The sequence below is a fragment of the Podarcis melisellensis genome (assembly GCF_964234715.1).
Source record: "Podarcis melisellensis genome assembly, chromosome: 2".
NCBI classification, from domain to species: Eukaryota; Metazoa; Chordata; class Lepidosauria; order Squamata; family Lacertidae; genus Podarcis; species Podarcis melisellensis.
In genome coordinates this window covers 114081441-114107838 of record NC_138529.1, presented here as the reverse complement: position 1 = coordinate 114107838, position 26398 = coordinate 114081441, and the positions used below count along the sequence as shown (strand labels likewise).

At 46.0% G+C, this 26398-nt stretch overlaps 3 protein-coding genes across 3 annotated transcripts; all 3 read left to right on the top strand.

The window, feature by feature from the left end:
• The first annotated feature begins 1066 nt into the window (after positions 1 to 1066).
• On the top strand, positions 1067 to 4911 carry LOC309365189 (general transcription factor II-I repeat domain-containing protein 2-like). Its single transcript, XM_081903402.1, has 3 exons — positions 1067 to 2194; positions 2730 to 3052; positions 3595 to 4911. The coding sequence occupies exons 1-3, from the start codon at positions 2131 to 2133 to the stop codon at positions 3748 to 3750; spliced, it is 543 nt and encodes a 180-aa protein (XP_081759528.1). The 5' UTR covers positions 1067 to 2130; the 3' UTR covers positions 3751 to 4911.
• A 5512-nt stretch (positions 4912 to 10423) lies between these two features.
• On the top strand, positions 10424 to 16321 carry LOC309364825 (uncharacterized protein). Its single transcript, XM_081902757.1, has 3 exons — positions 10424 to 11570; positions 12522 to 12708; positions 14348 to 16321. The coding sequence occupies exons 2-3, from the start codon at positions 12609 to 12611 to the stop codon at positions 15715 to 15717; spliced, it is 1470 nt and encodes a 489-aa protein (XP_081758883.1). The 5' UTR covers positions 10424 to 11570; positions 12522 to 12608; the 3' UTR covers positions 15718 to 16321.
• Positions 16322 to 18233: 1912 nt separating this feature from the next.
• On the top strand, positions 18234 to 24987 carry LOC309365151 (uncharacterized protein). The gene is made up of 3 exons (XM_081903346.1): positions 18234 to 18321; positions 21316 to 23528; positions 24560 to 24987. The coding sequence occupies exons 1-2, from the start codon at positions 18270 to 18272 to the stop codon at positions 21942 to 21944; spliced, it is 681 nt and encodes a 226-aa protein (XP_081759472.1). The 5' UTR covers positions 18234 to 18269; the 3' UTR covers positions 21945 to 23528; positions 24560 to 24987.
• The last annotated feature ends 1411 nt before the right edge of the window (positions 24988 to 26398 follow it).

The window sequence follows — 26398 nt, the reverse complement described above, 5'->3', positions numbered from 1 at the left end:
TTAGAACAGCCCCGTCTGCCTAATTGTCTGTTTCTGGACACAATGTGCTGGTTATCACCTATAATCCTGCTTTGCCTAATTAAAAAATGCCATGTCCTGTATTGATAGTTTTGTTCAGTATTTCAGATCTCCCCCCCCCCCCCACCAAATTAGGGATTCTCTCCAAGGACCTGTGTTTGAAAGGGTGCGTGAATGTGAAAAGTCCTGCATTTAAACTCTGGGTAGCCAAGCACAGACAGACTGACAGATTCATGAGTATCTGGGTGTGTGCATGCATGTGTGACAAATTCCAGGGGGGGGGCCATCCTGTGAGGCTGCCGGAGATTGGAATGGATTGTTTTGAAGTCACTTCAGTACCAGGTGGAAAGAGAAAACCAACTGTCCACCAACCCCCCTCTCTGCCCTGCCCTGGATTCACCACCCTGTTCCTTGTTTTACTGCCCTGTATTTTGCCTCACACTTACTAAGCTAAATTTTGGCTTAGTTTTGGTTTAGCAAACCTGACTAACATGCCACTTTCAAACCTGAAATCTTTTTTCCTCCCGTTTTGGTTTGGAAGTTGGAGGAAAGTCAGATTCATGATCTGCGACTGCCCATTTATTTGGACTTTTCAGCACTGTGGCCGCTGTCACCCCTAAGCTCACGTCAGCAATGTCTAGGCAACACAGTGACCATGTATATACGCAATGGACAAGCTTTACAGAATTCCTTCAAACCATAACAAGTACAAAATGAAATCTTTAGTCTCAAAGTCTCTGGAAATCTTTAAATGAAGTGAGGTACCAGACTTTGCAGGATGAAAGACAAGCTGTGAAGCTTTGTGTATTCAGCAAATATGATGTCCAACACTGAACAGTGATTCCGGATATTGACTACTGTTTTGTGGAATTCTTGTCAGCGTGGTGGGAGGATATAGAATTGCTGCATAAACTGAAAATAAAATTTTGCAGGCGATGACCTGCATGACGTACCACTTTACAAAAATTTTAAAGTAGAATACAAACAGTAATGAAAAAGAGTACATACTCTTTTAGTAACAATATTTTTTGAAAAACATAAAGCTAATAACAAGGAGATTGAGTTTAAAGGTACGGTGCGAAGTAACAATACAAATACAAGGAGATTGGGATAAATTGAGCAGTGTAAAGTTACAGACAAAATACAAATAATCAAATGAAATTTGAAACAATTAAGGTCTAAATTAAGAGTTGAGAACCCCTGGATAAATGGTTTGAAACATGAAAAGAAACTGTTTCTTGCGGCCGTAACTGTCGCTCATAATCTTTTCTGATGCTAACTGCCTTCTGATTCACCCATAAAACAGTAAATAATAGATCCGTATCTGAATGATTATGGGGAAATGTTCTCCCAGAGGTGCCTCCAAATTAGCATTACGAATATGCGATTGGTGTTCACCAATCCGAACCCCCACAGCTCGAGTGGTAGAGCCTATATGCAATAAATTGCCAGCTGCTGCCTTTGCTGCCTTCGTGTGTTGTGATGGCGGCAGCAGCGGCAGAGGCAGCAACCCCCTCATTCCACTAACGAAAGGAACCTCTGAAGCCTGGTGCTGGGCTGGCTCCCTCCACCATCCCTCCACTTGGATACCCACTCACACACACAGAGAGGGACGCATGCAGCCTCTTGCCTTCCCTCACGTTGCGCACTGCCCTCAACCTCAACTTGCCCTCTTGGTCAGGCTGCTGAGAGGGGGGGAGGGGGGGCTTCTGCTGGGCCAGAGCCGCTTCTCTTCTGGGAGACACCCCCCTCCAAACCCCCTCCTTTTTGTGTTCTGAGCGGCTGTGTTGCAGGGCCCCCGGGTATCATAAATACCCTCTATTTAAAACTTTTTCTTATCAGGCAATCATCAAAATTTTTATTTATAGACATATTACTGATTTATTTTTAGCTGCTTTTGGGGGGCCCTCCTCACCTGTGCCCCTAGTGGGTGCTTTCCTCGCTGTCCCCTAACTATGGCCCTGACCCCAATCACTGCAGCCTGTGTGGGAAAGCCTTGAGGAGCTCACTGTGTGCAAGGGGGCTTTCCCAGGAGAGAAGCTGTACTGGTGCTCCGAGGGCAGGAAGAGCTTTGGCTGGAAATCGTTGCTCACTTCACACAAAAGGATCCACATGGGGAAGAAGCCATACAGGTGCTCTGAGTGCAGGAAGAGCTTGGGGGTCAGAATCCACACAGGTGAGAGAAACCTTCCCATTGCCCTGACTGCAGTTAGAGCTTCAGCCAGGTAGCCCCTCTCTCCTGACACACGGGAGAACCAACACAAGAAGAGGGGGAGAAGAAGGATCTGAAATATTTTCCTTGAAGCTTGAATTGGTTTTTATTTTTTTATTTGTTTTATTTGATGTGTTGTGAAGCGCTTTGAGGCTTTTTCTTTAAAATAGAAAGCGGTATAGAAATGAAATGAATAATAAGGATAATTTCATTGCCAAAAGTAAAAAATGGCACCTCGGCATTCCATTGTGGTGACCGTAGCCTAGGTTTAAGGAGACATTTAGCAATTAACTGATAGATATCTGAGTTTTTAATCCTGCCATGGAAGGATGTCATCAGCAGGGCTCCCTCTCCCACTAATAAGGCTGAAGGTGGCTGAAGCACAAGATGGAGGTTGTGGAGCCTTGGCTTCCAGTATTTTCTCTTGATTATAATTATATCATCACTCCCCTCACCCTGGAAGAAATCCAGTTAACCGCTCCACCTGTTTCTTTGTTAGATCATTTGGTTGCAATGCCGTCGCACAAGAAGAGGAAGATAGATTTGGAGTGCCGCATTTTCAATAAGAAATGGACACATGACTATTTCTTTGTGGAGCTGAAAGGCATGCCCGTGTGCCTCATTTGTGGTGAGGCCCTTTCCATCCTGAAGAAGGCCAACCTGCAGAGGCACTACAGGACGAAGCACATCCAGTACGAGGAGTTCCAAGGGCAACTGCGCGAGGAGAAGGTCAAGGCGCTGAAAATGGACCTGCACGCCCAGCAAGGCATCGCCCCAGAACCAAGGAAGGAAATGGACAGCGTGGAGCAAGCCAGCTTCGTGGTGAACGAGCTGGTCTCCAAAAACCTTCACCCGCTCTCCAGAGGCAAGCTGGTGAAGGAGTGCATTGTGGCCACCGCCGCTCTCTTGGCCCCAGAGAAGCTGAAGCTCTTTGAGAGCGTGAGCTTCTCTCGCAGGAGGGGCCCAGCTCACAGCAAGAACTCGACTCGGGGAATGGAGGGGTCTCTGGCAAGGGACCCCCGGGGCCCCCGATTACCAGAGGTGAACTTGGAAAGCCAGCTGCTAGCGGCCACATTGTTGATGCCGCCAGGCAAAAGTGAGCTTGAAAAAGAAACACAGCCACAAGTGTCACACTGAAAAGCTGCTTAGTTGAATGTTTATCATTATTTTATATATATTCACGTCTTTATTTTTTTCTTAAGTTCTTCATCATCAGAATTTTATCATTCGTACGCCACCCATCTAACTGCGTTGCCCTACTACTCTGGGTGGCTTCCAACAAAATATTAGAAACACAAGAGCCCTCAAACAGTAAAATCTTCAGCTGTGAAGTTATATAATTTTTACATTTTTTTATCTTGCAGATTATAGAAGATGGTTCTGGAATTGGTTGGCTCCGCCTAACACTTCCTCTTGCTCTGCCAAGCAATGGGCATCAGTCCCCACTGCTTCTGTTTGGACCCCACTCCCCACAAAATAGATTTTTCCAATGGGTCACTGGCCTTTCATTTAACAAATAACGAAAGGTTCCCCACAGCAGAGTGTTTAAGTGTAGGCTGGTGCCAAAGGTAGAGGCAAATGGTTGCAATGTATTAACCTATGTTGCTTGGCTATTTTCCTTTTTTTCTTCCGTGACGGACTTTCAAGAAATCGACCTGGTGGTGAGGCAGGGATTGGGTGATCTTTCCTCTTTGAGGCACAGTTTGTTCCTTTGTACGTTCAAACATGAAAAGTAAAAGTGGGCCAGCACGACAAAATGGTTACAGAATATTTACCTGGCGAAAGGCTGGCATCCTGTGGCCCCTTCAGATGTTGTTAGATTTCAACTCACGTCTTCCCTGGCATTGGCCATCCTGGCTGGGACTCATGGGAGCTGGAGTCCAATGATCTCTGAAGGACCACAGGTTTCCTTGCGTCTAGGTCCACAAATGCCAGGGACAATTCAAATCCTTCCTCAGTCGTGAAGCCGATTGGGCGACTTAAAGCTGGTCACCATCTTCATGTGAAACCTCCCTCGCAGGGTTGCTGTGTGCGTGAAAGCAATATATCTTGTGGTGGGCTTGATGAGGGAAGTGTGCAACAGAAATGTAATTCATAGGTAAGAAGACAGGAAATAGTTCTGAATCTGATTGAAAAGAAAGCATTCTTTGTCTCCATATAGCATATAGCAGGGCTGGGGCCCATGTGTTGTTGAACTCCAGTTGAAGTCCCAGCATCTGGTTCCTCAGCCCTCTGCACTCTCTCTCTGGAAACCTCCAGCTGCCAGGTGACAGGAACCAGCCAATGCCTTATAGTTCAGAAACAGACTGCCAGGAACTGGGATTGCAAGTTGCCAATCCTGGAAACTTAGGCAAGCATCAACATATTCGGTTTCCATGCTTATGAATGTTGATTTGGATCAGATCGTCTGAGGTGTGGAAATATTAGGGGAAATATCTGCTTGACACCACCTTGGGATAGTTTTGACAGCAATTAGGGGAACTGGGAATATTTCTAGGTCCATCAGGGTTGATGGACCAGTAAATAGCTAGAGAGGATTAAGGTGTGTCTTGGTGGGGTGGGGGTGGAATTAGGCCTTGTTTCTTGTGTGGCAGATAAGAGATTCCATAGTTCTTAAGGGTGAAAGTTTGCTGCCTGTCAAAATGATGCTTGAGCCTTTTTTTTCCTTTCAAAAAACCAAAGCAAAACAACCCAAACATGGCAGCTGGTCTAGTCAAGCAGGAAAATATAAGGTTCATTTGTGAAGTTACCTGTGTAGCTCTGAGCTTTGTTTACACCTGTCCTTTTTAGCAAACAAATCCACGTAATTGTTGGTGGCTGTTAATGTTCTTGTCAAATAGAACTAATTAAAAGTTTTTACTGTTAAAAAAAGTTGTGAAAAATACTTTCAGCTGAAGTTGCAAACACACTGATCCTGATCCCTGTACAGTCGTACCTTGGTTCTCGAATTTAATCCGTTCTGGGAGTCCGTTTGATTCCTGGAACCGTTCGAGAACCAAGGCACGGCTTCCGATTGACTGCAGGAGCTTCCTGCACTCAATCAGAAGCTGTGTCGGACATACGACTTTTGAAACATTTGAGTTGCAAGGCGTTTGACATTCAAGGTATGGCTGTACTACATATACACTACAGTTGGGTTGAAACAGTTCTCTTTACTTACCTGATTTGCACTTAATAATTTATCATAATAATTTATTATTTATACCCCGCCCATCTGGCTGGGTTTCCCCAGCCACTCTGGGCAGCTTCCAACAAAATATTAAAATACAATAGTCTGTTAAACATTAAAAGCATCCTAAACAGGGCTGCCTTCAGATGTCTTCTAAAAGTCAGTTGTTTTTCTCTTTGACATCTGGTGGGAGGGTGTTCCACAGAGCGGGTGCCACTACCAAGAAGGCCCTCTGCCTGGTTCCCTGTAACTTGGCTTCTCACAGGGAGGGAATCACCAGAATGCCCTCAGCGTGGACCTCGGTGTTTGGGCAGAACAATGGGGGTGGAGATGCTCCTTCAGGTATACTGGACCGAGGCCTTTCTGAAGGTCAGCGCCAACACATTGAATTGTGCTCGGAAACGTACTGGGAGCCAATTGCACATGTGGTCTGTGGTCCTCAGAATCCACCCCACCCCCTTCCATGGCTCTGCTTCGCACCTTAGCCAGCCGGGATGTCCCTTTAAACTCCTGACAATGCCTCCTCCTCGCCTGGATGGAGGGGAGAGAGTTGTGTGTGCATTTGTATCTCAGATATATCCTTCCCATACAAGGCAAAACTGTTCAAACTATGGCACTACCTCTTTTTTTGCTTTAAAAAGAAAGCATTGAAAGAAGGGTTGTTTTTAAAATTTATTGCTTTATTTTTCACAACTTAATGCAAAGAAAAGAACTTCCCCTTTTTCCAGCCAGTGTGGTGTAGTGGTTAAGAGTGGTAGTCTCGTAATCCTGGGTAACCGGGTTCGCGTCTCCGCTCCTCCACATGCAGCTGCTGGGTGACCTTGGGCCAGTCACACTTCCTTGAAGTCTCTCAGCCCCACTCACCTCACAGAGTGTTTGTTGTGGGAGAATGTTAGCTGCTTTGAGACTCCTTAAAGGGAGTGAAAGGCGGGATATCAAATCCAAACTCTTCTTCTTCTTCTTGTAATGTGGTGAACCAGGTTCGTGTCCCCGCTCCTCCACATGCAGCTGCTGGGTGACCTTGGGCTAGTCACACTTCTCTGGAGTCTCTCAGCCTCACTCAACTCACAGAGTACAGTGGTACATACGCTTCAGGTTACAGACTCCGCTAACCCAGAAATAGTACCTCGGGTTAAGAACTTTGCTTCAGGATGAGAACAGAAATCGTGTGGCGGCGGCACAGTAGCAGCGGGAGGCCTCATTAGCCAAAGTGGGGCTTCAGGTTAAGAACAGTTTCAGGTTAAGAACGGACCTCTGGAACAAATTAAGTACGTAACCAGAGGTACCACTGTATTTAACAACAAGTACTTGAAAGACCAAACCGCGATGTAGCTGTGCTCTTTTCCATCCCTTTCCAAGAATTGCAACAATCTGCTGCTCCAATTGGTTCTCCCTTCACTGCAGTCAACTGAAGGCAACCAACTATGCCCTGGGGGCCCGATCTTTCTCACTGCCAATGAAAATGAATGAATAGAAGGAGAACCTATGCATGTGTCACCGACACAAAAACTTTGGATATGCACTCTGTAAAATAATGAAAGTTTACTTCCCCCCCCCTCTATCCCCACTTCTCAACTCCCCAACCTTATACTGAAGGCAATCCTGTGTAGGAAAGTTTTTTAATGTTTTAATGTTTAATGTTGGAGGGTTTGGAAAGGTCGGTTGCTGGAGCTAAGTGATTGCATGATCCCAACCAGCAGAGCTGGGAACTGGACTGCCTCCTCCAGCTACCCATTCGGGCTGCAGGCATAGCTGTCAACCTTCCCTTTTTTGCCGGAAATTCCCTTATTCCAGTGCCATTTCCCGCTGCTATCCCGGATTGTTAGATATCCCGTAGACTGTCCCCGGGACAGGTGAGGCTGCTGATCCCTTATTTTCAAATCTGAAAATTGACAGCTGTGGCTGCAGGGTGGCATCGTCCCAGCTTTCTGGAAATATTTGCTGATAAGGAAACCAGTGACTGCACATCGGATCACAAGGAGACTTATTTGTGCAACATTCTGGATAGCATATAAGATGCCATGTAGATTCCAATGATACAATAAATTTTGAGGGACAGCGCAAGGGGGCGCATCCAGCCTCGCAGCCTCCCAGGGCCCAACCCACAGCCAGCGAGCTCCGATGCCCAGAGAGGCAGGAAACGGGGCCAGCCAGGGGGACTCGAGAGCGGCTGCACTTTCCTGTCCCCGCCGAGGAGAGCGGAGGAGCAGCGGGCCGTGGCCTGGCGAGTTTCCCCGGAGAGGAGCCGGATTCCGCTGCAGGGACGGAGCGAGGAGTCCGAGGTGCAGGAGGCGGGAGGTGGGAGGAGGGGGAGAGCAGGTGGGCCTGGCAGGATCAGGCCCCGAGTGGAGTCAGAGGCTGCAGGGCGCCCCCCCAACCGGGCAGGAAGGGGAAGGGGCGCAGCTGAGGGGCAGGGCATCTGCAGGAGGGCACAGGGGCAAACATCTCTGGCTCAGGCTGGCACGGACCCTGCCGGAGACCCTGGGGAGCTGCTCCCTTCAGTCCTGAGCTCAAGGGGCAGAATGAGGGGTCTAGGGCAGCTGCTGCTTCCCGATGGACGATGCATATAGTCGCTCACGGATCAGCGGCGTAGATGGGGCTTTTGCCGCCCCTCTCCCTGTCCCTCAGCAGGGAGCCCCGTCCTCTTCCACGGTCCTCCCCACGGCGGAGAGGGAAGGGGAGGCGGGGGGGGGGAAGGAAGAGCAGTGCAACAGGGAGGTGTCCCTCTCACCCTGCAGCCCCCTGACACCCTTTGCAGGCCACTACTCCTGCCCCCCCTTCCTCTTCCACTGCCATTGATAAACCTATCGCCCTCATTTGTGAATTGGTCTGATCGCCTTTGAAAGCTCTCTTTTCTCTTGTAGTAATGATGTCCATCAGATTCATTTAGCAAGGAAATAGCTTCTTTTGTCTTCCCCCAAATCAAGGTACACTATGCCTACACATGGAGGCTCTGTTGATCTGTCACGGCTAATAAAACAGCTAATAGATCTATTTCCCGGAGAAGGCACCTGATCTTTTCCGAAGCTGTCAAAGCTAGTGACCTCTTGTGTCTGCGTGTAAATCAGTGAGACAGGCTTAAACCTGTCTCATTAAATGTTCTATTTCCACCTTCCCCAGTAAGGCTGCAGAGTTTTCAGATGAAGGCTGAGGGTTGAAGTGGGTGACAGTTTAGAGAATGCAGAAGAAAGGAGGATTCTTAAGATGTGTGGCATATGGAAATGAATTAATGATAATAAAAAGTTGAAGACAGTATTGTAAAAGACTGAGGAAGGCGAAATTGAAATTAGCTATTCATGTTCAGATTATTACTCATTTCATTTCTATACTGCTTCATATTTCTAATTTTTTTTAATAATAAATTTTATTAAAATTTTCACAATATCTCCAATCATACAATTTTCCAAATCACATATTTTAACTTTTTGAACCTCCCTCAGCTCCTCTGACAATCATCCGTAATTAAATTTCTACCTTCACATTCCTTAATTATAGTATTGCCTTCAAGTAAAATCTTTCTATCCTCGTTTACATTCTTGCAATATTCCTTATTTTTTCCACAAAGCTTCTTTAAAACACACTAGCGTTGTTTGTTCCTCACATACACTCTTCAAATATTCTCTGAATTTTCCCCAGTCCTCTAGGAACTTGTGGTCTCTTTGAAGTCTGATTTTTCCAGTTAATTTATCTAGTTCTGCGTAATCTGTTAGTTTTTTTCTCCATTCTTCCAAAGTCGGTAATTCTTCTTGTTTCCATTTTTGGGCCATCAATGTTCTCTCTGCTGTTATTGCGTACTGAAAGAATTTACAGTCCCTCTTATTTATTTCATTTCTAGTTATTCCCAGTAGGAAGGTTTCTGGTTTCTTTACAAAGCTATATTTCAGCATTTTCTTTAACTCATTATATATCATTTCCCAGAACCCCTTCACTTTCTTACACTCCCACCACATATGAATAAAAGTACCCTCTTTCTCTTTACATTTCCAACATTTGTTACAGGTTTTATACATTTTTGCCAATTTAACTGGTGTTATATACCATCTGTATACCATTTTCATACCATTTTCTTTTAACATAGTACATGCTGTAAACTTCAGATTTTCATTCCATATTTTTTGCCAGTCTTCCATATCAATACTATACCCTAAATCTCTGGCCCAGTGAATCATTACAGATTTAACTTCCTCATCCATCGTGTGCCATTCCAATAATATTTTATACATTTTTGAGATTATCTTACAATCATTGTTAACAATTTCCGTTTGAAATTTCGAATCTTTTTCTTTATACCCTTTTTCTTTCACATCCTTTTTAAACATATCATTTATCAGGTAGTAGTGCAGCCAATCAAATACATGTTCTTTTACTTGCTCGTATGGCTTCAATCTCCATTTCTCTCCTTCTTTTACCACTAAATCTCCGTAAGTAATCCAATTACTCCTCATATTAATTTTCTTGACTCCCATAACCTCTAATGGGGATAACCAATGTGGAACCCCCATTTCTAATAGATTTTTATATCTGTCCCATACTTCAATTAACGATTTCCGGAAGATATGGTTTTCAAACAATTTATAACCTTTTTTCTTCTCTTGCCATAGATACGCATGCCACCCAAATCTGTTATCTGCTTCAATTTTTTAAGAAAAAAAATCTAATTAGTAATTAGAGAGAAATCTCATTGCAGTTTGTGTCCATAGGATGTTGAGAACATTAACTCTGTAGATCCAGGAGTTCTCTCCTCCTGATAGTCTTAGATTTGATTGTTCTTTCCGATAGAACAGGAGGAACGAAACATTTATGGGCTTAAAGCTGCATTAATTCTGGAGGCCACATTCCAGTGAGCTTTGAGGCCAATGTATGCACATGCATGCGCACACAGAAAAGATATGCAGACCATAAAGTCACATGCACACACCTGGGTTTCCAGCACCTGGAGGTCACAGGTCCAGTGCCTCTAGACATGGAGGTTCTGCTTAGCTTTGGTGGTGAATATTCCTCCTCCCTGCACTTTCTCTCCACTTTAAAAAGGTTTGCTAGACCAAACCTTGCATGGCAGGTTTGCGATCATATCTCCTGCTATTCTTACTTTACCTAAAGAGCTGCAGGTGACTCTGAGTTTTATCAGAGCAGAAGCTGTGTCAGAAGAGGTGACCTTCCACCAACCCCCGTTTTCCTCCTCTAAATTGCCTCCATTTCCAAAATGCTCTTTTCTCCCCACTGAGGTAAAAATCTTGGCACGTCTTGCAGCCTCAGCAATCCCATGTGTAGTCGCATTAAATAAGACTGGCTTACCTTGCAAGGTTGTTGCAAGATCTATTAAGATAATGGCCAGGTTCAGATGACTGAATCACAACCTGAAAAGCTGGGTTAAAAATAGGAACAGTTTTTAATGCATTGCTGCAGCAAAGTTACGCTAAAACCTAAGTTGACTCAAGATTAAAACAAAAAACTCTAGCCGCCACCGCATTCTCCTGGCCCCCAGAACCAGAATGCATCACTCCAGGAAGGACTCCCACCCAACCTTTAGTGAGAGAGGGGAAAAGAGAAGGACTCTAAATGGGTAGTTGCACAAATTTACCAGCTGTGGTCCTGCACTGGCAGCAAGGCTAACAAACAGGGGAGCTGGGAATGTGCTGGTCCCATATCTCCCTGCATCTGCCTCCTGACCTAATTGTCCCACCTTACCTCATGATTGGGCTGGCCCTGAGGGTGAACTGTACTGAAACCAGACAGTCTCTTATGAGCCATAACTAACAAACTTTCCATTTTGCCCAAACCAGGAAACTACAGCTGCCAGCTTTGGAACAAGCTGGGATATTAAGCTAACTTCAAACTGTGCTTGGTGAAAACAGGAAACTCTGGCTGATCAGTGGCTTCGTGGTTTGACTGATCCCACTGGTAGCAGTAAAAATAGGAAGCCCTGTTGCGTTCAAAAGGGTTGTTTGGACAGTCTCTGATCAGCATGCATAGCAGGACAGGCTTAAAAAGGTAAAGGACCCCTGACCATTAGGTCTAGTTGTCACCGACTCTGGGGTTGTGGTACTCATCTCGCTTTATTGGCCGAGGGAGCCAGCATACACCTTCTGGGTCATGTGGCCAGCATGACTAAGCCACTTCTGGCAAACCATAGCAGCGCACAGAAACGCCGTTTACCTTCCCGCCGGAGCGGTAACTATTTATCTACTTGGACTTTGACGTGCTTTTGAACTGCTAGGTTGGCAGGAGCAGGGAACAAGCAACGGGAGCTCACCTCACCTGGTTGCGGGGATTCGAACCGCCAACCTTCTTATTGGCGAGTCCTAGGCTGTGTGGTTTAACCCACAGCGCCACCCGCGTCCCAGGACAGGCTTAGGAAGCTATTATTATTATTATTATTATCATTATTATTATTTGCATCCTGGGTTGCCTCTGCCCATCTGGGTAGCTTCCAACAAACTAAAAACCGTCAAAAATTTCCTTGTAAAAGGCTGCCTTTGGAAGTCTTCCATTTTGTAGAAATGGCCTTCGGTTTTAAAGAATTGCCCTCTTTTCGGAATCATGTATGCTGTCCTCTAGGTCCAAACACACAGAGACACACATAGTAGGAACAAGCAGTGCTTTAAAGTGCTTATCTTGCAAACTTGCCATCTAAGTTGTTTACTCATGACCAAAGTTCCTGTTTCCCAAAAGGACAGGAGGGGGAGCAGAGGAGGAAACGGATGGGTTTGAAGGCTCTTTCTGCCTCTCTCCCCTGAGAAACAAGAGCAAAGGGTTTTTGCAGGGCAGGAGGACATTGGAGGAGGCAGTGAGGGCAGAGGGAGCAGTGGGCAGATCCCCCGCCTCTCCCAGGGGGTCCAGATGCAAGCAAGAAGATTCCTTCTTCTCCATGCAAGGGCCACCCATGTATTCAGAGCAGTCCTTTGCAGATTAACTCTTAAGTTCCAAGGGATCTCCTCTCAGGCCACGAGGCGGGACAGGCAGGTGAAAGGGATTGCCAAAGGTGTTTGAAAATGGGAGGGGGCTTTTGGGAAGGGGGTGCCCAATTGGGGCTTCTCCAGGGGCAGCAGAATGTCTTGGGCAGGAGAATCCCTGCAGGGGCTCTCAGACTCCCTTGGCTTCTTCTTCTTCCCTCCCTCCCAGGAAGCTGCAACTTGCTCTGGATTCTGTGCTCCTCAGGAAGCTCAACCTGCAAACCTAGCTGAGACTGAACCTGCAAGCCTGGCTAGGATGGAAGGAGGAAGATGGACGGTTGACCTGGTCAGGCTGTCTCCCACATCCCTCCCCACAACCTCTGAGCATTCCCTCCCAGGACCCTTGCAGAAATCTGGTGAGTTCCAGGGGAGAGGAGATGGGGACAGGGATAGATGGATGGCGGAGGGAGAAAGAGGAAAAGATGGAGAGGAGACAAATGGAAGGAAGTTCCTGACAGGAAGAAGGAAGGGGTGAGGCCTTCTCCGGAGCAGCTCTTTGTTTCTTGAATCCTTTTCCTAAAGTAGTGGGGGCAGATTTTCTTCCTCCAGGCTTTGAAACCTTAGGTGTTATTTCCATGGCAGGAATAATTGATGATAATGATGTTGCACACCAATCCTGAATAATGGGTGAAGGGGAATGGAAATGTTTCCCATAATTATTTATAATTAATGTATTTAAATGGTTTCTATTACCTTTATTTTTTATAGACAGAGTCAGAATGATACATTCCACCAGCATCAAAACACAATAAATGCATGCACCTCCCCAGTTTGGTGGGCTTAAGGGACAAAGGACCCATTATCATGATACACGATTCCTGTGGCTGGAGGCTCTACACTTAGGATTGGGCATATAAAGTCCAAGAGTGTCTGGTATTATAAGCAAATTGTGTAAACTTGCCAATCTTACAGACTGGGGTTGTTTGTGAGAGTGAGTGAGTGAGTGGGATAATAATTTTAGCGCCCCTTGGGTCTCCCGCACAGACGCGAGACAACTCCAGTAGTAATTATCTCAGGTTTATTGCTCAAACTCACAAATCACTGTGGAGCTCAGTCTTCAGCCTGTTCATCCCAGCTTGCAGTTGCCGAGTCCTCCAGCAAAGAAGCCCCCACTTTCGCTTTCTTTTCCCCTCTTCTCGCATATTCTCTTGAGCCTACGATTTTTTGGACACGCTATTTCCAGGGTCTCTGTGTCAGAGCTCAAACTGGAAATAACAGTCTGTGCCCCCCCCTGGCACCCCCTCTTCCTGCTCTTTGTTCTTTCCTCCTGCTGCAGCTTGGCTGCTCCTCCCCTGCTTCACATTCCAACTGAATCACATCTCTTGCGTTCTCAGGCTCTGTCAGCGGAGGCACGAGAGGCTTGAGATTCACGGAGCTGACACCCTGTAAGTTTGTCCGTCCCTATGCTTCCATGGAGATACTGTGGTATAACCTTGGTGCAAATTTGAAAATAAGTACACAAAGCCAACAAAGAGACTCAGAAGTTTATAGTGGCACCAGCTTTCCTGGTCAAGAGTCCACTTTGTCAGACTGCAGCCCACAAAAGCTTAGGCAATAATACATTTATCAGCCTTTAAGGGCTGCAAAAGATGAATAAACAGAAGCGTAGTTCATTTATGGAATCTATGCTACAGGAGACAGTGACGGCCAGCAACATGGATAGCTTGAAGAAAAGGATAAGACTGACGTCTCGTCTCTGCCCTCGTGGTCCTAGGCAATAATGCTTCTTAATACTAGTTTCTGGAAAGCACAGGAAGGCAGAGAAGACTCTTGTGCTCCAATCCTGCTTGCCGGTTTCCTGCTTGCCCCTTGTGAATGGAGTGATCATGTGTTGCTCTTGCCACTATCTCATCAGCTTTCATAAAATTGGACCCTAGAGAGGATAGTGGAGAATGAAGGTGTTAAAAATGAGAGAAGGTACAGATTGGGATTGACATGTGTTCAGTTCCCTTTTTGTCTTTCTTGAAAGTCTAACAGGATTCTCTTTCCTCCCAGACTCCCAAACAGGTGAGGAAGATGAAAGTCAGAATTCTATGGAGCCACCTGTGAATTTATGCGAAAGAACAAAGAAATTGAGGATACAACAACAAACTCACAAAGGAGAGAAACTATTTGAATGTACGGAATGTGGAAAGAGCTTCAGTCGAAGTGGAAAACTTAGAATACACCAACAAACTCACACAGGGGAGAAACCATTTAAATGTATTGAATGTGGAAAGAGCTTCAGTCGAAATGATGCACTAAGAATACAGCAACGAACTCACACGGGGAAGAAACCTTTTAAATGTATTGAATGTGGAAAGTGCTTCAGTAGAAGTGAAAATCTTAGAAGACATCAACGAACTCACACGGGGGAGAAACGATTTAAATGTATTGAATGTGGAAAGAGCTTCAGTGAAAGTGGAGCATTTAGAATACACCAACGAACTCACACAGGGGAGAAACCATTTAAATGTGTGGACTGTGGAAAGAGCTTCAGTCGAAGTGGCACACTTAAAAGTCATCAGCGAAGTCATATAGGAGAGAAACCATTTAAATGTATTGAATGTGGAAAGAGCTTCAGTCATAACGGAGCACTTAAACTACATGAACAAATTCACACGGGGGAGAAACCATTTAAATGTATGCAGTGTGGAAAGAGCTTCAGTCGTAACGGAACACTTAAAATACACCAACGAACTCACACGGGGGAGAAACCATTTAAATGTATTGAATGTGGAAAGAGCTTCAGTCAAAGTGGAGATCTTAGAATACACCAACGAACTCACACGGGAGAGAAACCATTTAAATGTATGCAGTGTGGAAAGAGCTTCAGTCGTAACGGAGCACTTAAAGTACACCAACGAACTCACACGGGGGAGAAACCATTTAAATGTATTGAATGTGGAAAGAGCTTCAGTCGATATGAAATCCTTAGAATACATCAAAGAACTCACACTGGGGAGAAACCATTTAAATGTATTGAATGTGGAAATAGCTTTAGTCGTAGTGAAACACTTAGAATACATCAACGAACTCACACGGGAGAGAAACCATTTAAATGTATGCAGTGTGGAAAGAGCTTCAGTCATAACGGAGCACTTAAAGTACATGAACAAATTCACACGGGGGAGAAACTATTTAAATGTATTGAATGTAGAAAGTGCTTCAGTCGATATGAAATCCTTAGAATACATCAAAGAACTCACACTGGGGAGAAACCATTTAAATGTATTGAATGTGGAAATAGCTTCAGTCGTAGTGAAACACTTAGAATACATCAACAAACTCACACAGGAGAGAAACCATTTAAATGTATGGAGTGTGTTAAGAGCTTCAGTCAAAGTGGACACCTTAGAAGACATCAGCTAACTCACACACAATGAAAACTACAGGCGTATTGAATGTGGAAAGGACTTCAGAGGGAGTGGAGACCTTAATATTCATTAGCAAATTCACACTAGGGAAATGATAGAAATGTATGGAGTTTTCCACTTAGGGTTCACTACTTACACCAAGAAACTCATAAAGGGGGAAATCAGATGTAAATGCATGGAATGATGTTTTAGTGTTTGTACTTAAATTTGTATACACATATGTATGTATAAAAGTAATGAAGGTCATATATACTAAATGTACAAAATAAGTGGCAACTTTTTGCTAGATAAACAGGGAGGGAGTGTGAATCTGGAATGCTCAAGGTGTGTGTTGAATCTGTTTAGTTTTCAGGTCTGCCTTTCACTGCCAAAATGATGGGCTGCCCTTGTCTTGTAGATCAGTATTCCAGGCGCTCATTACTTGGACTTTGCATAACCCATTGAAGACCTTTTTACTGATAGCATTTTCCAGCTGAATGAAAGGTCCCTGTGTTAAATGTTCATTTGGTATTGCTTTTGAAACTCATCTCCTTTTTTCTGTGCTCTTGTGTACCTGTTTAGAGCTGTTTTTATTAAATATTTTCTGCATTGGCTTTTGACCTGTGGAAGGTGACCAGTGAGGGTGTTTTTTGTGTTCCTTAGTTCACAGAAATGTTTTAAAGGAATGTAGAAGAATTAGGGCTAGGGGAGGTTAGTGAAAGGGACTGAGGAGTGGGAGACTGATTTGTTGTGAATGTGGGAGGTGGAGAGGGATAGAAGAGAAAGCTCCATTATTTGGTCAGGGCTGTGGCTAAAGACCTTGGTCCAGCTTTTCTGGGAATTGTAGTCTCAGGATGTCCAATTGTAGTTGGCTGAGGAGGCGCAGAAATTTCTAAGAGGTTCCTCCCAGAAATACAGTTCCCAGAGTTCCTAGGAAGTGAAGATGGCTGTGAAGTCTCTGGACAGGGGTCAGCAACCTAAGGGCCACGGGCTGGAAACCCCGAGTGGGAGTGGGAAACCCCGAGTGGGAGTGGGAGATCGGGGCCGGCTTCCCAGCAGGAACGGAGTGCAGAGGGTGGAGTTCCCAGTGTGACACACGGAGCAGAGCAGGAAGGAGACAGGGGAAGGAGATCGGGGCAAGACGTCCTGCCGGAAGGGGCGGAGAGTAGTACAGGGAGTAGTGTAACTGTCAAGAGGAAGGTCAGGGGAAGCGAACGCGCGCCAAGTTCAATTGTGGAGGCGCGCGGAAATGCAGAGAGCCCAGAGGAGGAGCCTGGTCCCAAAGCACGAAGGAGGGGGGAGCAGGCATCTGGGGACTCCACGTCAGGGGAAAGCAGGAGGGAAGGAACTCAGGGGGGCAGAAAGACCCTGCGGAAAAGGAAGGACAGGAAGAGGTGGACTAGCACAAGCCTCTTAAACTGGTGTAGAGGCGGGACCGATTCAGAGGGGACTTCAAACGTCTAAGGCTAAGAGACGCGGGGCTGCACGCCTCGGTTGTGGAACCAATAATGAACTGCAATAAACATCCTTGTATATAAGAAGAGCTTGGCGTTGGTCTTTTGTGAGCTGAGACTTGAGGCAGCCCCTGACAACCTGTTTTTAACTCCGCTACCGAAAGCGTCTCCCCCTCCAGGACAGGAGAGCGGAGAACACGCGTCTTGCAGAAGGAACCGCTCGCTGCATTCGGTAGCGGAGTTAAAAACAGGGAATCAAGGCTTCATACACCCCAGAACCCTGGGAGGGTCTCTCAGAACGGAACAGATATGCTGCGGTGCAGAACTGGGACCTTCAGAACTTTATTATTTTTTTGTTTAATCTTTGGATCGTGTAGTAACGAAAGAATGCGCACTCATACTCCTTCCCGCAGCGAGGTTTGAGGACAGTGATCTGGCCCTCGACTTTAAAAGGTTGCTGAGACCTGTCTCTGGGGGTGCAAAAAAGAATTTGGAAGTGTTTGTTTTCATTCTTGGGGGCCATGCTATTTGGCAACCCTCTCTTTTTCAAGAGCTAATTTCAGGGCTATGAGAGCCTAAGGAAAAGCCTTTTGTTTGTTTTTAATAAAAAAACCCTTCAAAATGTGACAAATGTTTGTGGGGGCTCCATCTGTTGTTGTTGCTGCTGCTGCTGAGGGGGCCCTGGATCTCAGCCCCAAATGTCTGCCATGATGGTAGCAGGATGGGAGAAGTCAAGTGCCCAGAATCAAAAAGGAAAAGTATTTTCTGCATCTTTCTTGAACGAAATGGATATGTCTGCAACCTCAGACAAAGCTCATGTTGACAGCATTGAAGCCGTTGTTCAGTAACCAATTAATGTCATATTTATCACTGCTGATAAATATGTCCTAAATAAACAACCATATATATTTGCCTTCTGGAAGGTGGGGCACGATGCTGAGGGAATCTGTATTATATCTGGAGGAGAGAAGGCGGAAGGGGGGGGGTAGCTCAGTGCACCCAGAAGACGCCAGTTGTTGGTTATAGTTGCATCTATACAAAGGGCATAGCCTTTGCCCTCCATAAAGAAATGGGGAGCAGACAAGAGCTGGAATAGCTGACCAGAAGGAAATGTAACCTGGGAACTTCATGTTGCTCCTCAGCTCCCTGACCCCAAGAAAAGACTCCTCCAGGGAGGCAGGTGAGCATCACAGCTAAACCCCCCATTATGCTCTACAGTAGCTAATCGCTCAGAACAGGCCTTTTTTCATTCAGTTCTTTGTGTTGGGGGGGGGTTACCTTCCCTTCTTCCCTTGCAATCATGACAAAAATGAAACCTCCACGGCAATGCTTTCAGCCCCAGAAGAGGAGCTCCCCTTGGTGTCAAGGAAGGGGTCCAAGGGAGCATCTGGAGCCCTGCCTTCCCTTCTGTCGCTGGGCCCTTCCCCTCCTCTCTCTGCCATCCCAGGGCCACTCTTGACTCCCCAGCAGGAGACTAGATCTGTCTGTGATGATGAGATGTCCTGGCTGGTGGAAGGACCACTTCCTGTTTCCTGCAGCTCCATCCTTCTTTCTCATGCAAGGTGGAGTCATGGAGCAGGTGACGACTGAGCACACCTAAGAGTGGCGCAGCGGGTGGGTGGGATTCTGCTTAACCTTTCCCTGTCTGCTCCTTTAATGGATCCAAATCCCCACACAAAAAGGGGCAGTGTGAGGGCACAATCAGTGTTATGGAGCTGCCCTGAAAATCATTGCTTTGTGACCGTAAGAGGCCCTTCTCAAAAAAACAAGCATCAAGAGAATTTAAGCTACAGAATTTAAAACAAACGGATAATTACAAAAAAAGAAAGCAGTCTGGCGCCACATTGCGTAGGAGTTAGTTTAACACACTCTACCTGGGGCTGCCTTTGAAAAGAGCTCAGAAAGTTCAACTGGCTGAAAGAGCTGCAGACACACTGCTGACCAGGGCTGGCTATAGGCAGCATAGGACTCCCTTATTAGAACAGCTCCGTCTGCCTAATTGTCTGTTTCTGGACACAATGTGCTGGTTATTACCTATAAAGTCCTGCCCCCCCCTCTGCCAAATTAGGGATCCTCTCCAAGGACCTGTGTTTGAAAGGGTGTGTGAATGTGAAAAGTCCTGCATTTAAACTCTGGGCAGCCAAGCACAGACAGACTGACAGATTCATGAGTATCTGGGTGTGTGCATGCATGTGTGACAAATTCCAGGGGGCATCTGGCAAGCCAGCACAGCAAACAGAAACGCCGTTTACCTTCCCGCCAGTAAGCGGTCCCTATTTATCTACTTGCACCCGGGGGTGCTTTCGAACTGCTAGGTTGGCAGGCGCTGGGACCGAACAGCGGGAGCGCACCCCGCCGCAGGGATTCGAACCGCCGACCTTTCGATCGGCAAGCCCTAGGCGCTGAGGCTTTTACCCACAGCGCCACCCGCGTCCCCCACACAAGCGTACATGTGAACAAAAACGTAAAAAAAGACATGTGGCCATAGCTCAAAAACTTGACCTGATTGAGCAAAACCAATGTGATTTTTGGATTCAGTGCATCAGATTCGTCCTAAATCAACTGAAAAAACACAGACAACAAAATTGTTGTTGACCAGTGAAATGAAATTTGAAACAATTAAAGTCTAACTTAGAGTTGAGACCCCCCTGGATAAATGGTTTGAAACATGAAAAGAAACCGTGTTTCTTGTTGCCGTAACTGTCGCTCATAATCTTTTCTGATGCTAATTGCCTTCTGATTCACCAATAAAACTGTAAATAATAGATCTGTATCTGAATGATTATGAGAAGCAAAATGTTCTACCAGAGGTGCCTCCAAATTAGCATTATTAATACATGATCGGTGTTCACCAATCCGAACCCCCACAGCTCGAGTGGTAGAGCCTATATACAATAAATTGCCAGCTGCTGCCTTTGCTGCCTTCGTGTGTTGTGATGGTGGCAGCAGCGGCAGAGGCAGCAACCCTCTCATTCCACTAACGAAAGGAACCTCTGAAGCCTGGTGCTGGGCTGGCTCCCTCCACCATCCCTCCACTTGGATACCCACACACACACACACAGAGAGGGACGCATGCAGCCTCTTGCCTTCCCTCACGTTGCGCACTGCCCTCAACCTCAACTTGCCCTCTTGGTCAGGCTGCTGAGAGGGGGGGAGGGGGGGCTTCTGCTGGGCCAGAGCCGCTTCTCTTCTGGGCAACACCCCCCTCCACACCCCAATCCCTTTTCTGTTCCGAGCGGCTATGTTGCAGGGCCCCCGGGTATCATATAAAGACCCTCTATTTAAAACTTTTTCTTATCAGGCGATCATCAAAATTTTTATTTATAGACATATTGCTGACATATTTTTTAGCTGCTTTTGGGGGGCCCTCCTCACCTGTGCCCCTAGTGGGTGCTTTCCTCGCTGTCCCCTAACTATGGCCCTGACCCCAATCACTGCAGCCTGTGTGGGAAAGCCTTGAGGAGCTCACTGTGTGCAAGGGGGCTTTCCCAGGAGAGAAGCTGTACTGGTGCTCCGAGGGCAGGAAGAGCTTTGGCTGGAAATCGTTGCTCACTTCACACAAAAGGATCCACATGGGGAAGAAGCCATACAGGTGCTCTGAGTGCAGGAAGAGCTTGGGGGTCAGAATCCACACAGGTGAGAGAAACCTTCCCATTGCCCTGACTGCAGTTAGAGCTTCAGCCAGGTAGCCCCTCTCTCCTGACACACGGGAGAACCCACACAAGAAGAGGGGGAGAAGAAGGATCTGAAATATTTTCCTTGAAGCTTGAATTGGTTTTTATTTTTTTATTTGTTTTATTTGATGTGTTGTGAAGCGCTTTGAGGCTTTTTCTTTAAAATATAAAGCGGTATAGAAATGAAATGAATAATAAGGATAATTTCATTGCCAAAAGTAAAAAATGGCACCTCGGCATTCCATTGTGGCAACCGTAGCCTAGGTTTAAGGAGACATTTAGCAATTAACTGATAGATATCTGAGTTTTTAATCCTACCATGGAAGGCAGGGCTTCCTCTCCCATTAATAAGGCTGAAGGGGACCGAAGCACAAGATGGTGGTTGTGGAGCCTTCGTTTCCAGTATTTTCTTTTGATCGCTCTTGATAATAATTATATTATCACTCCCCTCACCCCGGAATAAATCCAGTTAACCGCTCCACCTGTTTCTTTGTTGTTAGATCATTTGGTTGCAATGCCGTCGCACAAGAAGAGGAAGATAGATTTGGAGTGCCGCATTTTCAATAAGAAATGGACACACGACTATTTCTTTGTGGAGCTGAAAGGCATGCCCGTGTGCCTCATTTGTGGTGAGGCCCTCTCCATCCTGAAGAAGGCCAACCTGCAGAGGCACTACAGGACGAAGCACATCCAGTACGAGGAGTTCCAAGGGCAGCTGCGCGAGGAGAAGGTCAAGGCGCTGAAAATGGACCTGCACGCCCAGCAAGGCATTGCCCCGGAACCAAGGAAGGAAATGGACAGCGTGGAGCAAGCCAGCTTCATGGTGAGCGAGCTGGTCTCCAAAAAGCTCCGCCCGCTCTCCAGAGGTGAGCTGGTGAAGGAGTGCATTGTGGCCACTGCCGCTCTCTTGGCCCCAGAGAAGCTGAAGCTCTTTGAGAGCGTGAGCTTCTCTTGCAGGAGGGGGCCAGCTCACAGCAAGAACTCGACTCGGGGAATGGAGGGGTCGCTTGCAAGGGGCCCCCGATTACCAGAGGTGAACTTGGAAAGCCAGCTGCTAGCGGCCACATTGTTGATGCCGCCAGGCAAAAGTGAGCTTGAAAAAGAAACACAGCCACAAGTGTCACACTGAAAAGCTGCTGAGTTGAATGTTTATCATTATTTTATATATATTCACTTCTTTATTTTTTTCTTAAGTTTTTCATCATCAGAATTTTATCATTTGTACACCTCCCATCTAACTGCGTTGCCCTACTGCTCTGGGTGGCTTCCAACAAAATATTAGAAACACAAGAGCCCTCAAACAGTAAAATCTTCAGCTGTGAAGTTATATAATTTTTACATTTTTTATCTTGCAGATTATACAAGATGGTTCTGGAATTGGTTGGCTCCGTCTAACACTTCCTCTTGCTCTGCCAAGCAATGGGCATCAATCCCCACTGCTTCTGTTTGGACCCCGCTCCCACAAAATAGATTTTTCCAATGGGTCACTGGCCTTTCATTTAACAAATAACGAAATGTTCCCCACAGCAGAGTGTTTAAGTGTAGGCTGGTGCCAAAGGTAGAGGCAAATGGTTGCAATGTCTATATATCTATATTGCTTGGCTATATTCCTTTTTTTCTTCCGTGACGGACTTTCAAGAAATCGACCCGGTGGTGAGGCAGGGATTGGGTGATCTTTCCTCTTTGAGGCACAGTTTGTTCCTTTGTACGTTCAAACATGAAAAATAAAAGTGAGCCAGAACGAAAAAATGGTTACAGAATATTTACCTGGCGAAAGGCTGGCATCCTGTGGCCCCTTCAGATGTTGTTAGATTTCAACTCACGTCTTCCCTGGCATTGGCCATCCTGGCTGGGACTCATGGGAGCTGGAGTCCAATGATCTCTGAAGGACCACAGGTTTCCTTGCGTCTAGGTCCACAAATGCCAGGGACAATTCAAATCCCTCCTCAGTCGTGAAGCTCTGAGTGTCTTAAAGCCAGTCACCATCTTCATGTGAAACCTCCCTCACAGGGTTGCTGTGTGCGTGAAAGCAATATATCTTGTGGTGGGCTTGATGAGGGAAGTGTGCAACAGAAATGTAATTCATAGGTAAGAAGACAGGAAATAGTTCTGAATCTGATTGAAAAGAAAGCATTCTTTGTCTCCATATAGCATATAGCAGGGCTGGGGCCCATGTGTTGTTGAACTCCAGTTGAAGTCCCAGCGTCTGGTTCCTCAGCCCTCTGCACTCTCTCTCTGGAAACCTCCAGCTGCCAGGTGACAGGAACCAGCCAATGCCTTATAGTTCAGAAACAGACTGCCAGGAACTGGGATTGCAAGTTGCCAATCTGGGAAATTTAGGCAAGCATCAACATATTCGGTTTCCATGCTTATGAATGTTGATTTGGATCAGATCGTCTGAGGTGAAGAAATATTAGGGGAAATATCTGCTTGAGGATAGTTTTGACAGCAATTCGGGGAACTGGGAATATTTCTAGGTCCATCAGGGTTGATGGACCAGTAAATAGCTAGAGAGGATTAAGGTGTGTCTTGGTGGGGTGGGGGTGGAATTAGGCCTTGTTTCTTGTGTGGCAGATAAGAGATTCCATAGTTCTTAAGGGTGAAAGTTTGCTGCCTGTCAAAATGATACTTGAGCCTTTTTTTTTCCTTTCAAAAAACCAAAACAAAACAACCCAAACATGGCAGCTGGTCTAGTCAAGCAGGAAAATATACCGTATTTTTCGCTCTATAACACGCACCTGACCATAACACGCACATCGTTCTTAGAGGAGGAAAACAAGGGAAAAAACATTCTGAATGAAACAGTGGATGTATCATTTTTGTGCTTCATGCTGTGGCCACAGACATGTGATCTGATGGTGAATTTGGGGTGACCCAATGCAAAGATCCTGAGAATCCCTGTGGAGCCATGCTTTGTAACCATGTTTTTGCACCATTGCAGCCCCAGGCAACAGTGGGTGCGTGCTTTTTTTGGTGCAGGCTGTAGCCATGGACATGCTATGTGATCTGATGGTGAATTTGGGGTGACCCAATGCAAAGATCCTGAGGATCCATGTGGATCCATGCTTTTTAACCATGTTTTTGCACCATTGCAGCCCCAGGCAACAGTGGGTGTGTGATTTTTTTGGTGCAGGCTGTAGCCATGGACATGCTATGTGATCTGGTGGTGAATTTGGGGTGACCCAATGCAAAGATCCTGAGGATCCATGTTGATCTATGCTTTGTAACCACATTTTAAGTGGGGAGCGAAGGAAAAACAAAGAAGGGACATGAGAGGGGTGTGCAGAGAAGCAGCTGGCTAAGAATGCTGGAGAGGGATTTAACGGGTGGGAGGCAAAAGTTCCCCCCCAAGCCAGCCATCTCTCTCTCTCTCTCTCCCTCCCCCTCCCCCCCTCTCCCTCTCCCTCCCCCCCTCTCTCTCCCTCTCCCCCAGCAGTACCGGAGCACAGAGACGACACTTTCCCCTCTGCTTGCCTGGAGGGGAGGGGCTTTCCCTGCTCTTTGTTCCGTTTCAGCAATCACAGCAACGAAACAGAGGAGGGTGGGCAGTAAGACCCTGAGGCAGAATACAGGAAAGCTGCCACTTCCTCTTTTCAGGTTTCCCTTCTCTGTGACTCGCGATTTGACTTTTGCTTGATTTTTTGGCTCCAGGGACCACACATTCGCTCCATAACACGCACAGACATTTCCCCTTCCTTTTTAGGAGAAAAAATCTGCGTGTTATAGAGGGGAAAATACGGTAAGGTTCATTTGTGAAGTTACCTGTTTAGCTCCGAGCTTTGTTTACATCTGTCCTTTTTAGCAAACAAATCCACATAATTGTTGGTGGCTGTCAATGTTCTTGTCAAATAGAACTAATTAAAAGTTTTTACTGTTAAAAAAAGTTGTGAAAAATACTTTCAGCTGAAGTTGCAAACACACTGATCCTGATCCCTGTACAGTCGTACCTTGGTTCTCGAATTTAATCCGTTCTGGGAGTCCGTTTGATTCCTGGAACTGTTCGAGAACCAAGGCACGGCTTCCGATTGACTGCAGGAGCTTCCTGCACTCAATCAGAAGCTGTGTCGGACATACGACTTCTGAAACATTTGAGTTGCAAGGCGTTTGACATTCAAGGTATGGCTGTATTACATATGCACTACAGTTGGGTTGAAACAGTTCTCTTTACACTTACCTGATTTGCACTTAATACTTTATCATAATAATTTATTATTTATACCCCGCCCATCTGGCTGGGTTTCCCCAGCCACTCTAGGCAGCTTCCAACAGAATATTAAAATACAATAGTCTGTTAAACATTAAAAGCATCCTAAACAGGGCTGCCTTCAGATGTCTTCTAAAAGTCTGTTAGTTGTTTTTCTCTTTGACATCTGGTGGGAGGGTGTTCCACAGAGCGGGTGCCACTACCGAGAAGGCCCTCTGCCTGGTTCCCTGTAACTTGGCTTCTCACAGGGAGGGAATCACCAGAATGCCCTCAGCGTGGACCTCAGTGTTTGGGCAGAACAATGGGGGTGGAGATGCTCCTTCAGGTATACTGGACCGAGGCCTTTCTAAAGGTCAGCGCCAACACATTGAATTGTGCTCGGAAACGTACTGGGAGTTACTGGAATAACAGTCTCAACAGAATGGAATGCCTCCCTCATGTGAGTAACACACATGAGGGCTACTGTCAAAGGAAACTACATCTTAAAACATTCTCATTTATGGAAATTAAACCATCATCCTTAGCACTTTCCCCAGACTTAGAGAAACCAGCGAGCCTTAAAACAAGGAGAGCAAAAAGCTCAAAGACAGAGGGCACTTAGCGGCACCCATAGAGGAGATGATTATGATGATAGCTCCATTGATGTCAGTGAGCTTATTCTGAATAAAACAACCCATTGGTTTGTAGACCTCAGATCTCCAGAGGAGGAAATAAGGGGATTTGTGTCAGGGAACAGCTTCCAAACCCTGCTGCCAATGCATTCTCCTCCTAGCTACACTTGCTATTCGCAGTTCATTGTCTTCTGGATCAGTGCCTTAATCTTTTGTAGATTCTGTATGTTGTGACGTGGGGTTTGTGATTCAGCTCTCTTGACATAACATGCCAGAGTCAGTTCTCTAGTAACACTTCTTTATTAAAGCAAACAAGACTGAGACCTGAGGAGGGAAGAGCTACATTTATAGGGACAGGGAACTAGCTAGAAAGGATACATTTTGGAGGGAACAATATCAGGCAATCACAGTCCTGCCTTTTGGAGGAAACCAATAAGACAGAGGATCCAAATACAGCGGCTTAAATGAACCAATAGTAGCTGTACCCTCTGGAACCAAAAGGCAGTTACTTTACCCTAATGCAAATACAGACAATAATAATACAGATATAAAATCCTTTGACTCAATACACAACACTGTATATCAGAGCATAGCCATTGAGGTGTCCCCAGATGTTGGTGTCCAGTTCCCATCAGTTTCAGCCAGCAGGGATGACAGTCAAGGATGATGGAAGCTGTAATCTGGAGCTCACCACCTGGACTATGCTGCCCTATATCCTTCCCATTGAAACAAATGTGAAAATAAATTTTGGACGCTATAGATTTATCC

Excerpts from the sequence above, each read along its gene's own strand:
- LOC309365151 (XM_081903346.1), top strand. The coding sequence starts at position 18,270 with ATGTTGCTCCTCAGCTCCCTGACCCCAAGAAAAGACTCCTCCAGGGAG. Across the intron at positions 18,322-21,315 it reads AGACTCCTCCAGGGAGGCAG|ATCATTTGGTTGCAATGCCG; the intron begins GTGAGCATCACA and ends CTTTGTTGTTAG.
- LOC309365189 (XM_081903402.1), top strand. The coding sequence starts at position 2,131 with ATGGGGAAGAAGCCATACAGGTGCTCTGAGTGCAGGAAGAGCTTGGGG. Across the intron at positions 2,195-2,729 it reads GGGGGTCAGAATCCACACAG|ATCATTTGGTTGCAATGCCG; the intron begins GTGAGAGAAACC and ends TTTCTTTGTTAG. Across the intron at positions 3,053-3,594 it reads TGGAGCAAGCCAGCTTCGTG|ATTATAGAAGATGGTTCTGG; the intron begins GTGAACGAGCTG and ends TTTATCTTGCAG.
- LOC309364825 (XM_081902757.1), top strand. The coding sequence starts at position 12,609 with ATGGAAGGAGGAAGATGGACGGTTGACCTGGTCAGGCTGTCTCCCACA. Across the intron at positions 12,709-14,347 it reads AGGACCCTTGCAGAAATCTG|ACTCCCAAACAGGTGAGGAA; the intron begins GTGAGTTCCAGG and ends CTTTCCTCCCAG.